The sequence below is a fragment of the Orcinus orca genome, chromosome 15 (assembly GCF_937001465.1).
Source record: "Orcinus orca chromosome 15, mOrcOrc1.1, whole genome shotgun sequence".
Classification (NCBI taxonomy): domain Eukaryota; kingdom Metazoa; phylum Chordata; class Mammalia; order Artiodactyla; family Delphinidae; genus Orcinus; species Orcinus orca.
In genome coordinates, this window is record NC_064573.1 from 62165781 (window position 1) to 62181959 (window position 16179).

General features: G+C 46.3%; 2 protein-coding genes across 23 annotated transcripts in view; one reads left to right on the top strand and one right to left on the bottom strand.

Moving 5' to 3' along the window:
• Window positions 1-3726, top strand: part of LDLRAD4 (low density lipoprotein receptor class A domain containing 4) — a 304079-nt gene extending 300353 nt beyond the window's left edge. Inside the window, 3 exon segments of the mRNA XM_012535261.3 lie at window positions 1118-1168; window positions 2251-2718; window positions 2720-3726. Coding sequence (XP_012390715.2) covers window positions 1118-1168; window positions 2251-2718; window positions 2720-2779 — 579 coding nt within the window. The 3' untranslated portion in view covers window positions 2780-3726.
• The window catches only part of FAM210A (family with sequence similarity 210 member A), a 53401-nt gene that overhangs the window by 783 nt on the left and 36439 nt on the right, over window positions 1-16179 (bottom strand). For 6 of the 22 annotated variants that reach the window (XR_007471634.1, XR_007471632.1, XR_007471630.1 and 3 more), the window contains 4 exons: window positions 13654-13802; window positions 13342-13433; window positions 5952-6660; window positions 650-4443 (listed from right to left, as the gene is read on the bottom strand). The gene's annotated coding sequence lies outside the window, so the exon portion shown is untranslated. Of the gene's footprint in view, window positions 1-649; window positions 4444-5951; window positions 6661-12846; window positions 12913-13336; window positions 13434-13653; window positions 13803-16179 lie in introns of those variants that run through there. The other 16 variants (XR_007471624.1, XR_007471616.1, XR_007471613.1 and 13 more) reach the window with 16 other exon arrangements.

Sequence of the window (16179 nt, forward strand, 5' to 3'; positions counted from 1 at the left end):
TGGTGCTGTGATATCTGGTTGTCAGGCTGCGCCCTGTGCTTTAATCTGCTGTTGCCAAGGGTGGAATTCTTAGGAACAGTGGAGGATGCTCTGTGCTGTTCTCAACGCAGGAGTGACATCGCCCTTGACGCAAAGGAGCACTGCCTAGGGCTCGGACATCTGGTTAGAGCCACTCTGTTGCCGTTACATAGTTGTATAGTCAGATCTAGGGATGCCACCTGCTCACGGCGAGGGGGGCCGTGGTGGATGCCTGCCTGCAAGGAGCAGGGGAGGTCACTTTCTCTTCTTAAGACCTGGGGCTGTTTGACCTCCCAAGTCCACCGGTGGGCACTTTCAGGTCACAGAAGGCCATGATGGCAGGAGGTCGTATGTGCACATTCCTGGGAATCCAAAAATACAGGCACTTCTCTACCCACCACCCCGTTCTCTTAGTAGTCACAAAAGCCCCGCAGACCCTGCTATAGCCTACAATTGGGGTTCAGAAGGGATACCACACTGAAATGCTCTGTAGAAAAGTTTATGGTGTTAGAAGTGATCCTTAATCATGCCTACTGTTTGCTCATCACCTTGCTGGTCTGGCTTTTTTTTTTTTTGGTTGCGCTGGGCCTTAGTTGTGGCTCGTCAGCTCCTTAGCTGCGGCATGCGAACTCTTAGCTGTGGCATGCGTGTGGGATCTAGTTCCCTGACCAGGCATTGAACCCAGGCCCCCTGCAATGGGAGCATGGAGTCTTAACCACTGCACCGCCAGCAAAGTCCCTGGCCAAACATTTTTGAAAGATTACTAAACAACTAGATGTCAGGTTCCACACTCCTCGTGAGCATTTGTACTGAGGAATCAATTCATAAGAAAATGCACAGAGGGCTCTTAGGTTTGGGAAACTCAGTCTGAAAGCCAGCGGTGTAGATGGGCACACCATTCAAGGCTACTGTGGGGAGACCCAAACTGTTTGACTTTCCTGTGGCCACGACTCCTCTGGGGGTGCAGGTAACAAAAGGCTGGGGCTTTGTGGTTCCGGGTGTTAAACAGCCTGCGCTCAGCTGAGTGTGATCCCTTGGCTTTGGGTGCTGCTGCATGAAACTAATGATCTTCCTGTTATGTCCCCCACCCCCCAACCAGGAAGGGCGCCTGTGGCCTTCAGACAGATTTGGACCTCGGCCCACCTCAGAGGTAAGGGGTTGGACACAGGTGGGGTGTGGGTGGCAGGAGATGCATAGAGGGGGATGAACAAAATTGGTGGAAGGGTTGAACGTGTCAGCACAGATGAAGATCAAGGCCTGTGCCTGTAACTTGGTTTAAGAGGTGCAGGAGGGGTCTTCCCTAGACTCTCCCAAGGATTCTTTGTGCCTGGCCAGAGCTCCTTCGGGAAAACAGGTCGAGAATCCAGGATCTTCACTTGATGCCTTAGGCTGCTGATAATGAGGTGGTGGCTGTCGGTGTAGCTTATAAACATCACCGCTTGATTCACCCCATCTCCCAGTTTAATAGTATGATTGTAAAAATAACATTTTTTGCCTTTAAGTTAAAAACATGGTGTGAGAGAAGTTGACAGATGGATGTATATCTTTATATACATATGTCCTTCCTCTAGAAGAAAGTGAGATGGTGGAATAGATGAGAAGCTATGCAAGAGAGTACCTGGATTCTTTTGGGGGGAAAAAAGTATAATTATACTTACGTTGGAATATAAAATAGTTTTCATGTCAGTTGCTAAAAATAACTACAGGAAACTTTTATCCAGAAAGAAAGTCACTTGTTTCATATTTTTAAGTAATTGATAGGGCAACAGCTCCTATAAATAACTCATAAATTGACCCAATGTCTTGTACCTGCTCCAAGTACCATCCTGTGAAGTTACAACTTACATTTACAATGAAAATTCTTCACCCTCTATACTCCTCTGAATCACAGGAGTGGGGCCCAGAGAAGGTCACATGGTGGGCAGGCCGGGGTGGGGGGGGGGGCTCCTGTGTTCTCCTTGACCAGTGGGAAATGTACACAATAACTCCATTAAACCTACATTTTCAGGTAACCGCAATTATCCGTTGCTGAACCGTCCTGGGTTTGGCAAGGTGAGTGCTGTAAAGTCATTAGGAACGAAAAACCTGTTTTTCTGGAATAGCCTTTACATGTGTTTTGGGGGGAAAAGTTTTCAGATGGGTGAGAACAGACGTGAATTTCCTTGCTGCCATCACGTCCGTGGTCATCACTGTGCCAAGAACATCTCCCAGGTGTTGCTCTTTTCCCTGCAGATCATGTACGCACCGCGGTCCAGGAATGGGGGGACTGCCCCAACCTTTCTCCAGAGGGATCGGTTCAGCCGCTTCCAGCCCACCTACCCCTACGTGCAGCACGAGATCGACCTTCCCCCCACCATCTCCCTGTCGGACGGGGAGGAGCCGCCTCCTTACCAGGGGCCCTGCACCCTGCAGCTCCGGGACCCCGAACAGCAGATGGAACTCAACCGAGAGTCTGTGAGGGCCCCACCCAACCGAACCATATTTGACAGCGATTTGATAGACGTGTCCGTCTACAGCGGGGGCCCACGCCCACCCAGCAGCAATTCAGGCATAAGTGCCAGCACCTGCAGCAGTAACAGGAGGATGGAGGGGCCACCCCCGGCCTACAGCGAGGTGATGGGCCACTGCCTGGGTGCCACTCTCTTCCACCCCCAGCACAGCACGCACAGGGGGAGCAGACTGCCACTCCAGCGGGACGGCCCTGGGGGGCACCAAGCTGCCCATTCAGGGCAAGGACAGGAAGCCCGGGAACCTCATCTGACCTGCGTGCATACCTGACTTAAGAAAGGAGGAGGGAGGCGGTGGCACTGCTCCTCCGTCCCCAGCACAGCAAGTTCAGTAAAACAATGATTCCTTCCACAGGAGCCGCACGCAGGCTGAAATAGTACAAACCTCCTCCAGTCTGGCCGCAAACGGTGTTCATCTGGGGCAGTGATAGGAAAGGGCAGGTTTTGGCAAAGGGTGGGCATGAGAACACAAAGGGGTGCTTTGAAGACATTATGAAATAAAACCCACAGAGGCATCTGACTTGACTATGAAAGCAGACGCAGCAGGGGAAGAGGCCAGAATGGCCTGTTTTACAATTAACTGAATACAGAGGAAAATGTTGTTATACATTATGGGGAAGAATCGCCAGTTTGCTTCCCACCCCTAAACTGTGGAACTTTTTTATTTTAAAAATATGATTCTAAATTCCTGTTTTGTGTGCCAAGGTATAAAGTGGAGAAGTCAGATGAATGCAAGGGGTTAATCAGTGTTGTGATGCTGTGTTTTAAAAGTTGCACTATCTTCATGTTTAAGATAATGAGGAAGCTTTACTCGAAGTTCTGTATGTTGTCTTTTCACCTGTGGATTAAAATTAGGCCCCATAATCATCTCCCCCATAATCATGCAGGAAAGGGTGTCAGGGGAGGTAGCCTAATGTACACCACTTACTTACATTCACCAAGAAAGTCACCACACAGCAGTGAATGTGTCACTGAGGCACCTGGAGACTCTGGATGGAGCAGAGGAAACTTCCTGCATCCCTGGTGTGTTGAGTCCCTCCAGCCTCAGGCTGCGTGTTTTACACCTGCATTTACACACCACGCAGTGCTGCCCTGGCCCTCCAGCAGTGCAGTTTCTGTGGTAATTTAGATTTTTTTCACTGTAGCATGAAATATACTCAGATAATACACTATTTTATGCAATAAATTGTTTAAAATGCAAGGTGGCTATTTTTATACTGTTGAAACACATGACTTCAGTGTGTTCCTGCGGTCTCTCCTTCCCTGGATAGTGGAGTTCAGGCCTGGATGGCTGGTCAACAAGACTCAGCAGTCGCTTCTGTGCAGCCCACCGCCCTGTTATGTGTGTGACACTGGCTGCAGATACTGTGTAGAAGCCCCTGGGACTGAGGAAGGGACCCATGTGGCCAAGTATGCGGACCAGCACCCGGGAGGAATGCAGTGCTCAGAACCAGATGTGCTCCCAGGGGTCACTAAGCCTCTGCAGTGGAGGCCAGAACTGGGCGGGGAGCAACTCAGAGCACAGGGTAAAAAGCACAACTTGCAGCTAAAATCAACTAGAAAACTAACCTTAATTATTGTAACATTCATTCTCACCTAAAGTAACTTCCTTCACAGAAGCATCTGCCTTTGCTGCACCCGGGTGGGGTGCTTCTGTGCAGCCCCTGCCTGCTCTCACAGGGACCGAGGGCTGGAGGGATGACTTGGGACCCTGACCTGCAGTTCCGGGTGTCTGCTGTTGTGGTCTCGGAGGTGGCTGCCCGGTGAGGTGCCCTCGTGCTACTGGCAGAAAGCTCTCAAACTGCTTTCTGCTGCTCCTTTCCAAGGCTCCTCTTGGTTGGTAGGTCCCTGGGTTTTGTTTGGAGAACTGGAATCTTCATCCATTTCACACAGTAACATCCACACAAGTAGTCAATCTCTTAAAAGAAGATGGTGGTCAACAATTGTCACTCATGCTTCAGACCCTGTTGAGCAGTGTGCACGCTGAGGGCCATGGCAGGAGCTCTGGGACGGGCAGAGTCCTGGGGGCCTGACCAGAGGACACCCACCCACCCACCGTATCAGATGGCCTCGACCTCAAGCCTGTGCTTAAAGGAGCCTGGGACTCTGCGTGGCGTGAGGTTTCCCCTTGTGTTGCTGGTGAAGGTGGGAAACTGCCTGTCCTCCCCATCTTCGGGCAGATTATCGGTCAGGCGTTCCCCTTAGGTGCAGAATGAGGAGGTTGGCTGATGGTGTCATCATTCCAAACCTCACCTGCACTTCTGGTAGAGTGGGTGAACACACCCAGTAGTTCTAGCTCAAAATGGTGAGTTATGCTTAGAAACTTATAAATTCCTTAGTCACTTTGCAAGCACCTGAACATTTTGCAGATGTTCACAGTACTGGTAAAACAATTATTTAATTCAAATAACTTTAATTGTTCTTCAAAACCGAGACTGCTCCCTTTTGGCCACCCTATTAGATAATTGCCTCTAATGTAAATAGTTATTTAATGATGCAGACATATCAAACCATGACCTGAATGGTCTCTGAGGCTCTGTAATGAATTAGTTTAAAAGCCAAGGTCATAAATTGAATTAATAGTCAATTTCCCTTCAACACAGGAAAAAGGTAATTTAGACCTCTGCTTTTTCGAAGGTTGTGGCTGACATGGTGTGGAAAGAGGCGTGACTGTGAAGCTGCAGCTTGATCAGTGGGGCCTGAGGGTCCAGGTTAGAAACCAGAGGGTTAGGGGATCAGTGAGCAGTGGGTGGGGAGCTGGGCTCCATCGTCTTAGCGACTCCCTGGATATGAACCCCAGGCACCTTGAGTCCCACTTATAGGAACACTCATGTGTCTGTTGGCTTTTTCAGCAAGCCCAGTGTTCCTCAGACACTAAGGTTGTCCTTTACTACAAAAGAGATTTTGCTGAAGAAATTGTGCATTTATTGCGCTGGCCAAAAAGTTCGTTCAGGTTTTTCCATGTTACAGAAAAACCTGAACGAACTTTTTGGCCAACCCAACACGAAGTTCTATCTGGGACCAAAATTCAGTGTTAAAAAAGCTTGACAAGCATATACCCTCTGTCCTCCGTACCACAAATACACGTGGACACACAGCTCAGACAGCAGAGGAAAATGTGCAAAACTTGGGAAGGTTTGTCATGAGGATGACACTTAAGTCCACTAATTGCAGCTGGGAGAGGAGGACACAGGGGCCAGCAGGAAGCGGGGGGCCTTCTACCCCAGCATAGGGACCTGTACTCAGATAAGCGTGTCTCCAGCTTCAAATTATCCCCCTCTTCACCTGTATTTTATCATCATAAGAATGAGAAGGGCTCAAAGGCAAGCACTTTTCGAAAGCAGCTCAGATCTGGGAGAATCCATTCAAATCCCCGCCCTCCTCAGAACCAGTGGCTGCATCCTGACAGGTGGGCCTGGATCTTACCTCCACCTGCTCTTCTGTCCAGAGAGTCCTTGCAGAGACTGTCCAGGTCCACGAGCCCCTCCAAAGCAGCTTCCATTTGCTGCTGGCCACCAGGCTCCCACACTGGCCTGGCTGCGAGGCAGCGGCTAGGGGCTGTTCCCCAAGCCTTGTGTTTGCTGTGCCAAGGCTGCTGCTTGAGGTCTGCTGCTTAGAACAGCAACATGTTAGTGTACGGTTCATTTTTCTTAAAATTTCCAGAGCTGAGCAGTGTCTGTGAAGGAAAGACTAGGAAAGATAGTTGTGCTGGGCGTGGGGCCTTGCGGTGACAGCCCCCCACCCCCACCCCGCACCTTGGTGGAGAAGCAGGGACCAGGCTCCCCTTCTGCACGGTCACCTTGGCCTTGGCGAAATGGAGATGCATTGGCAAGTCCCCCCCAGTGTAAGGACGCTGTGTCTAAAGGGGCCCAACAAAAGCAGATGAAAGACCTGCACTCACCCCAACCACAAGTGGGTCCCAGTAGCTCACCTGAATTGTGCGAATTCCGCAGGAATCAGGATTTCAGCTTTAGCTTATTTTACTCCCCAAGTGCTGCATCTTGCACAGTTCAAGTTTATGTTCACGGCCAGGGTTAGACGGCCACTTGCTGCTCCTGCCTTCAGGCTGGTGTGCAGGGAGGGACGCCTTGTGAGCAGCGCTGTCCTCAGTGTGTGTGAGGTGCTGGGGTGAGAGCTGTACAGAGATGCAGATGGTGAAGATCCACGTCCTTTCATAGAGCTCAGCGTGGCAGTAGTTTTTAAGCAGCCAAGGTGTTTCATGTTCTAACTTCTGCAGATGCAGGAACCCAGCCCCCTTTGTTGTGCCTCACTCACAATGGTGCTTTCAGTGTCTGTCAGGCGTTCATTTGTAAGGTGCTGTATATAACTTGACTATATTACGCACATAATCCTACCCAATGGGTAGAACAAAACTTTGTTAATACTGCAATATAAGGTATAGATACCAATTTTAAGAGAAATGGCATAGAATTTGTGAATGCCTATGTGCTTTGTCCTCTTTTATAAGGAAATGTGCGAATGGATGCATACAGATAAAAGTCTATGTAGTTTATTAATAAATATCAGTATTATAACACAAGGGAAACAAGTCTGAACAGGCAAGCACAGCCTATGAACAACATATGTACAGCAATCAGAGTTGCATCTTTGCTGTGAAAACACTTAAGAAATAATTTTTTAAAATACCACAGCCTTTTGGAGCCACCAGATGCTTATTTTAATCCCTTCGATAATGTTCAGTTGGACCAGTATTAGCTATAATCAGAAAAAAATGTGGATCTTTCAACTTGCTTTATGAAAAAATATTCTGTTTCATGTTGTAGAATGAAGAGGGCAAACCCAGTGAAGAGTGCACTTTTCACTGAAATTGCAAAACTTAGGTCAGAGTGAGCACATTAGCGTGCAGCAGAGGACTGTGCAGTCCAGACGCATTTGTGACCATCTGTCTTTCTGTGCCTTTTTGACAAACGGAAGCTGTGGAACCAATGAATGAACAGTAGCATTTGCAGGAAAAATAACTTAGGACAAACCAGTCCACTTGAGAAGACCCCAGTCTCAGAAAGATTTGTTATGGGTTATAATTAGCAGATTGGCAATCAGCCAGCCGAGTGAATTCTTATGTCCTGTCCCTTCCTTTTGGTGTCTCCTGGTGATTACGACCCCAGAAACAAACTAGGCTTTGCCACTGACCAGGGACCATGTCACACCCCCTGACTCAGCATCTACTTACAGCTCTGTCTTTAGTGTCTGACGGTGACCTCTGCATTTATCTTCAAATATTCTAATATTGAAAAATGAAGAGCCTATGACAATGTTCATTAAAACCATGGATGAGGGGCTTCCCTGGTGGTGCAGTGGTTGAGGGTCCACCTGCCGATGCAGGGGACACGGGTTCATGCCCCGGTCCGGGAAGATCCCACATGCCACAGAGCAGCTGGGCCTGTGAGCCATGGCTGCTGAGCCTGCGCGTCCACAGCCTGTGCTCCGCAACGGGAGAGGCCACAACAGTGAGAGAGGGCCGCGAACCCCCCCAAAAAAAACACAAAACCGTGGATGAAATCGTGGGTGTGGGCATCCTTCCCAGTGCCATCCAGTTTCGTGAAATTCTGCCCACCTGATCCCTATTTCCAGTTTATTCTGTCATCAGAGGATGTAAATTCTAATAATTCCTTGTTTTTTATTTGTTCCGTGGTGTATGTTTTGATTTTGAGAATCACGACGGAGTCATACTCTTGTCCTCTACAAAACAATTACTGATTATCCTTAAACGGAAAACACCTCTGCAACTCTTGATGCTAATGGACCAAAGGTCAGCCCTTCTTTGACTGTGCTTTGCAAGGCCACAAGAAGATGGGGATCTGTGTTTTCTGTACCCACTGCCCCCGCTGTCTGCTCACTGCCAATGGCAGTGGCCCTGGTGGTTCAGGTCAAGGGTGGAGGCTCCTCCCTGTTAGAAAAACTCCCCCAGGCTTCATCTCTTGGGAGGACTGCTAAGCAGGAGTGTCATCTGAGGACGTTCTGGACTCAAAGGCACTAAATTTGTTACCACGTCATGGCTTTTCTACAGAACTAATAGAGGCTTAAACTTTACTGTTAATTATACTGGTTCATCTTAATGTGCTTGCTGGTATATTGCTATTCTTCATTTCATGGCTTTCAAAAATCACTTTCTGGTGTAAAAGCTATTTTTAAATATGTACAATACTATTCATAGCATTTAATTCACTTAATTTTCACTAGGCTGCTTTATAATGAAAAAGTACAACTTTATCTGAACTTTTCAACAGTTGTTCACGTGATCTATAATAATCTGAAGTTGTTAAAGTCTTTTTTTTAAACAGACATTTGTGCTTACTGTTCAACATAATTCCCACTTATACACAGAGAAAGATTTCCAGCTGTCATGTATCTGCCTCTTTAACTGAGCGAGGGGATGTAGTTCTTAGACCCAAGGTCTGTAACCGCAATCCGGACTTTTAAAGGAAGATGTTGCTCTAAGTGCTATGTGTTATGAAATCAGCCTCTTCTGCTTGTTCTTAATGCTGTGTTCGAACCACAGCTCAAAATCATTAAAAAAGATCACTGATACACGTGTCTCCTGTTTTTTTAAAAAAATATTTCACAGACAAAGCATATGTTGGGGGGTGGGGGGAAAACTACTTGCATTTAAAAACCCGTCTCAGAAACGGTTCTTACGGTTCCCCAGGTAACCGTCCCATTCAGTTCTTACTCACTCTGACTTTTCAGAAATCATTATATTTGCTATAAACCCTGGCAGATCACATCATACAGTTCTGGGTTCTACACAGAACACTCAGGGATCGTCACCTGAGTTGAGGTGTCACCTTCAGGCTTCTGGAAGCTGTCACAGACAAACTGAGTCAACTCAGCCCAAAACGTGAGCAAGACTTCTAAAGAGAATTGTTCAGCAGACACCCTCAGAGGCTAATAAGGTCATTGGCATCAGAGGTTTTCAGTTCGTGATGATGGAGCAAAAGGAATCTAAGTTTCCTTCACTGAGAGATTAGAATGATATCTCTAAGCTCTAAGTAAGTATATGGATTCACAGATTACATAACTGTGAATGTATAAAACTTCATACAGGGCTTCCCTGGTGGCGCAGTGGTTGGGGGGTCCGCCTGCCGATGCAGGGGACGCGGGTTCGTGCCCCGGTCCGGGAGGATCCCGTGTGCCGCGGAGCGGCTGGGCCCGTGGGCCGTGGCTGCTGAGCCTGCACGTCCGGAGCCTGTGCTCCGTGGCGGGAGAGGCCACAGCAGTGAGAGGCCCGCGTACCGCAAAAACAACCCAAAACAAACAAACAAAAAAACACTTCATACAACCTACCAAACTACTAGAATAAGTGAGTTTAGCTTGGTTACAGGAAATACAAATAAAATATTTTTGCATTTCTATATGTTAGTAATGAACTGTGGAAACAAATGAACTTTGGAAACTGAAATCTTAAAATACCATTTAAATAACTGTATGGGCCCCAAACTCTAGTTATAAAACTTTTTTTTTTTTTTTTTGGCCACACCGCGCAGCTTGTGGGATCTTAGTTCCCTGACCAGGGATTGAACCTGGGCCACGGCAGTGAAAGCGCCAAGTCCTAACCACTGGACCGCCAAGGAGCTCCCATAAAACCCATTTTAGATTCTGAATTAATTTTTTAAGACAATTTTGGAAAGGGGATTAGAAAGCTATAAGGAGGTAAATAGCTGTAAGAAAAGGATTTCTTTCTATTAAAACAGCAAATAGTCACTGATAAACCACATTATGCTCTTGAATAAATTCTATAATCTCTTATTCAGCAGATATTTGAGAAATTTTAAAGAATATTTCCCAAACTTATATCCCTCAGTGAAGGTAAGACCAGTATAAACTTTCGTCACAGAAGGAGAGGAGATTCCAGGCTTGATTCCTACTGGATTGGGTTCAGTAAACCCATTTCTATATGAGGTCGCCTGGTTGGCTGGGTCTGGGTGCAGGGAGGTTACTTGGAGCTGCTCTGAAGGAGGCAGGAGATGGTCAGGGTGGGCCCACTGGTGTCCATCTGGGCAGCGGGGCTCAGTGTGGCGCTGAGAAACCAGAGACTGCACTCTTGCAGGACAGGAGGCGGGACACTGATCTCCACTGTCGGGGGCCTGTGGGACCCCTTCCCACAGCCCTGGCTGTGCACTGAGAAGGCTCTGAAGACTTCAGAAGAAGCCCCAGGCCAAAAACAGACAATAGGCCTGGAGGCTGCCTGTGACCCAGGAGCTGTCCATCAGGCTGGAGCTGAAGTGCCAAAGGCCAAGGAGCCCCTGTGGGCCCTCGAAAGCCGAGGCACCACCAGCCAGGGAGAGAGACGCCAAGGTCTGGACCCACTGTTTTCTGCTCAGGCTACACTCAGCACAGGACATAACAGAGGCCAACACCTCCCTCCCTGGCGATAGGTTCCCTGCTGACCCACCTGGTACATGGGGAGCCCCCACTGCACTTCAGGGCCTGCACCGGATCCCATACCCCACCAGTCTCTGGCTTTCTTGGACCAACTTCTGTTCATTGGATCGTTTGTGAAACAGCAGAGCTGCCAACAGCTAAGATGGACTAGCAACTCAGGCAGCCCTCTCCCTGCACCCTCGAGGACATCTAGAAAAGCAGTGTGCTCGAAAGAAACCTCCAGAATCCTTCAGAGAGCCACTCACAGTGGCCTTGGAACAAACACTTATTTCTGACTCTCCATGATGACACTTGCACAAAACAGTTTATAACGAGCCTGTTACTTAAAACATCATAATTTCTCTCGTTACACTGTTTTGACGTTTTGCTTTGAATGGATTCTAATTAAAATACATGTTTTAAAAATAACAGCCAAAAAGGTAAAAGTTGTGCATTTGTAAATTTCATTGTTTTGATGGCATGTGTCTGTCCAGACTTTGGGCTTCTGTGCTAATAATGTAAACCTCATTCACCTTACTTTAAAAAAATCAAAAGCTACAGTCTTAGTCATTTGAACACAGCATGGTGTTAACTGCAATACAGACTTTCAAAAGGCTTTACCAGGAAACAGTATATATACATTTACACACACTTGTGTATAGTATACTGCTCCTATATGACTTAACCTGTTTACAAAGCCATTTGCATTTATAGAGTTTACTGTGGTACTACCACCAGAATCTGGAAGCACAAAATATTCTAGCAGTCTACACTAGCAGACAGAGTAAGCATGCTTTCAAATCAAAGTGCTGACTTTGGCCTCTCCCACGTGGCAGGCCAGGGACCCATCCCCTTAGCCCCACCTGAGCCAGGCTGTGTCTGCCACCCTGGCTTCGGTGGGGGACCCTGAAGTCCTGCTTGAGATTTCCTGCTTACAGTTCAAGGGCAGCACAGGCGTTGGAGCCTACAGACCTGGTGGCCTCAAGTATTAGCTCTGTCTCAGGTTAATGTCTTCAAATGTCACGCATACAACAGGGTCACCTGCGCGAAGACTGGAGGAGAGGGTGTGCTTGCCACATGCGGCCCCCACAGAGGGAGCTGTGCTGCTCAGCTTTCACTTTCCAGGTTCACCCAATTCCTACAGACTTGTAAATAGCACTCTGTCTTGGCATGCTCTCTACGCTAACACTGCAGCTTAAAATGCCAGTGACGAAAACGGGCCAAGTTAGTGCCAAGGGGGTTGGAGCACCTGTGTGAAGGCAGAGACTGAACCACCAGGACCCAAACCTCCTCGCCATGGTTTTAAGTAAAATACATCTGTTTCTTTTCTCATTACTCTAGATGTGGACAGTATTTTTGGTTAAAAAACCATGTTGTGTGTGTGTCGGGGAGTGTTCTTACAACCTTAGCAATAAAATGTGAAAATCTGAAGGGAGAATAGTTTTAAAAAAATAACTTCCCACCTTGCCCCCATTTTTTCCTTCTCTGGCTTCCTTTCTGTGAGGGGTGGGGGAGCTAACACTGATCTGAGCGCTGTCACAGCCTCAAGGAAACCGCAAGGACCCCAGGCTCCTGGTGCCGGGATCCTGTACCACGTATGCATCCTCTTCACCAATGCTGGCACACTTCCCTTCCTTCCAGAACCATCCACGAGCACATGGTTTTGCCTCACTGTCAACCTCCCGTAAACCTCCCGCACACACATTCTCCACTCCCAGAGAGGCCAGCCTAACAGTTCTTAGTCGGGGATACACTGAACTTCCCAGTGAGAAAAGTAACCACAAAAGCCAGCTCCTGATGCTTCAGATGTTCCATCGATTGACCCCAAGGAAAAGGAAAATTCCAATCTGAGCTGTTCCAAGTGTCGCAAATGCAGGCTCAGGTGCTGTGACCACCACCATGACCCTCCACACAAGTTCAGTAGGAAAAGCAAACTCACTTTCTTACCACGGGAGGATGGGGTATTTTCTGAGGCTGAATCCTCTTTGGATAATGAAATATCACTCTAAAGAAAGAATTAAAGAAAATTATGATGCCACGGAGCAACTAAGCCCATGCACCACAACTACTGAGCCTACGCTCTAGAGCCCGTGAGCCACAGCTACTGAGCCCACAAGCCACAACTAGTGAAGCCCGCACACCTAGAGCTCGTGCTCCGCAGCAAGAGAAGCCACTGCAATGAGAAGCCCAAGCACCACAACAGAGTAGCCCCTGCTCACAGCAACTAGATAAAGCCCGTGTGCAGCAACGAAGACCCAACGCAGCCAATACAAACAAACAAAAATTTATTTAAAAAAAGAAAATTATGAAGTTAAAAGGGAAAAGATGATAGAAGTCACCAGAAGAGGACAGAGGATTAGGAATATTCATAAATTGGCTTCAGCTCCAAAAATACAAAGAATTTTACAAGTTCCAAAGCAGGTACTTACTTTACCTTTCTTAGTTCCTGGATTTGAACGTCTGACCCGGCTCTCCTGTGCCTTTCTTCAACTACAGCTACTGGCCTCAACATTCTGAAGTGACCCACTAGAGGGAAAATTGGGTTTATGACTGAGAAAACTTCTATTAATCTAAAATGCTTCCAAAATAATGCAGTTACAAAATGATCTAGATTTCTCAACAGAAGTTGCATTAGGTTTTGTGGACAAGTGTTTTACTGATAATAATATTTTCAACTTTTTTTGGAAAGTAAAACTTGTCCCTTATTACCAAACCAAAAGAAGTGAGGAATGCAATTACAACCTACCAGTATCTTCCATCTTCTTCAGGAGGGGAATAACAAGCACATGGTGATGGAGCACGATGGCAACCAAGCCCTGTAACTCTACCTCCAGACCAAGGTGAATGGCAGGGCAGTCAGTGTTTGAGGACTGGACAAACTGTGCCTTTGGGACCCTTGCAAAGAGAGAACCCAAACAGCCACTATTCTTAGAGAAGTAAAGCAACAGCCATAATTAAGTCGCAAGATTGTATCCAAAGAAAATACTGACTCAAACTCAATAAAATACAAATTAGTCAAAATGCGCTTCAAATCATTACAGAATCTCAAATCTCATACTTAGAGGTGCATACAAAATAACAGCTTAATATTTGTGTATATAGAGGAAATGCTGTATGTTCTTTTTTTAAAAACAAACAAATCCTCAATTAGTGCTCAGGAGCTGAAACATCTCATTGTTTTACCCTATTTAGATTATATTAGGTAGATTTCATGTAGATTATATTAGATATATTTCATATATGGTACACTTAAAAGTAATCTTATGAAATTACCCAAATGGAGTAAAAGGCTGACTTTCAGCAGGTACCTGATTAGAAAGTCAGGAAACACCTGCAAGCTTTCTGTCCCGCTCTTACTAAGGAGTGGGCCATAGCGCCTGCCCACCAGAGGGAGGGAGAACCACATACCGGCTACCGCAGGACAACCAGGCACGCTTGCATGCAAACTTGCCTTTTTCTTTTTCACGTCAAAGAGAGTTTTCTACCATTTAAAATGGTCAAAATTCAAAGCAGAAAAAGCTGGACAGAGGGAGGGAGGGAGAGGTGAGGAAAGAAGGAAGAAAGGTTCTATGCATACCTCACAGCCAGGAAGAATGAGAATATATTGTGGCTACACGTGGAACATCTATCTCTGACCTGTCCTACAACTTCTGCTCTTATGGACCATGCTGTCCCAGAGAAAACACAACGTGAAAGTGCTTTCTGTTCGTCTCAGGCTCCATGAGCCCTCTTACTTGTAGAGAGAAAACACAAGTGCTGAGGAGGACTTTGGGGCTGCCTGTGCACTTCCCACGAGCACTATCCAAGTCAGCGGAATAATGTCATACTCTGCCTTGAAGGCTTCTGAAGTCAAGCCACATTCTCTCTGCTGAGAGAATCATTCTTGTCAAAATAGCCAGATAACTGCCACAAGATAATTATGATCTGTCATCATTACTGTTGGTGGCTGCCAGCGATTTACGGGGAAGAATACAGCTTGATTTTCAAAGCCTAACCCCGAAGAAGCAAGACAACCAAAAACTTGTTTTAATGAGTTAAAGTGAACCAGCTTGACATGGAAGTCACAAAGGAAAAAAATCTCAGAGGGAAAACTATACCCAATCGGCACAAACTTAGCATTTCTCAAATGCTCAAAATGCAGGACAAATATCTTTCAAAAATCAGAAAGCCAGGCCAAAATTCACGGCTGAAGACAAATTCTGGCCAAGTCTCTAAGAGAAGGAGAATTTTTGCCTCTATTGTTCCTTTGGGTCAAGGAGGCAGAATCTTTTGGGTACTCCGTAATATACAGATGGACCAGGAGAGACCAAACAAAGCTCCTATTTGCGGAATGAATAATTAAAAGCACCCACCTCTGGTTCTGCAGATTTCTGGTTCAGGTGGTTAAATTCCAAGGCAGTAGAGAGGCCCATACTTTTTATGAACACTCCTGTGCAACTCCGGCCTCTAGGCCAATGTGACTGGACGCACCGTAGACCATGGCTTGGGAAAAGCCCACTGAGTAAGCATCTAATACCAAAAACCACTTCAAACCAATGTTGGTAACACTTAATCTAAATGTATTTTACTTTCTTCTAAACTAACTCCATATCTTCCCTATGGAGATTCAATTTTGAAAATCTGAAATAAATGAAGGTCCCCATTTTAAAAAGTAAGATGTAGCCAACAGAAGAAATATGTCTATATTACCATGAAAGCAAGTATTTTTCAGACAGAATCCTTTAATAATTCAGAAATGTATATCTCACCAATGCATTTTATAAAAATGGTATCATCTCAAAGGTATCAGGAAAGATGCACGTACTCTTTCTGACTCATTTGCTAAAACATTTTCTGTCCATTTCATTACCATCACCATACTCTACAATCTTCTACAGTGGCTTTGTTCAGAACATCTGAATTTGGATAAGAAATCCTGAAGATGAACCAAGTGGAAAGAACACAAGAAAGAGCTAGATATGTCTAACGTACAACTTGCTTCTTTTCTTCAAACACCTCTTCTGCCCAAACTGTTAAGATGTTTATAAAATTCCTGGAATTACCTTCTGAGGTCACTGAAATAAGACAGCCAATAGCTCCACTGCTTCCTAGAGCATAAAGGACTACAGTAACGTCTTCCATCTGTAAATAAATGGAAGGCAGATTCTATAACAAATAAGCTGAAGATTATATTTGAAGGCATAGTTTTATTATTTTTACTAGTGGCAGGAAGGTGACCTTAATACATGAACTCTTTCTCCTTTGTTGGAATCTGCAAATAGCACCCTACTGT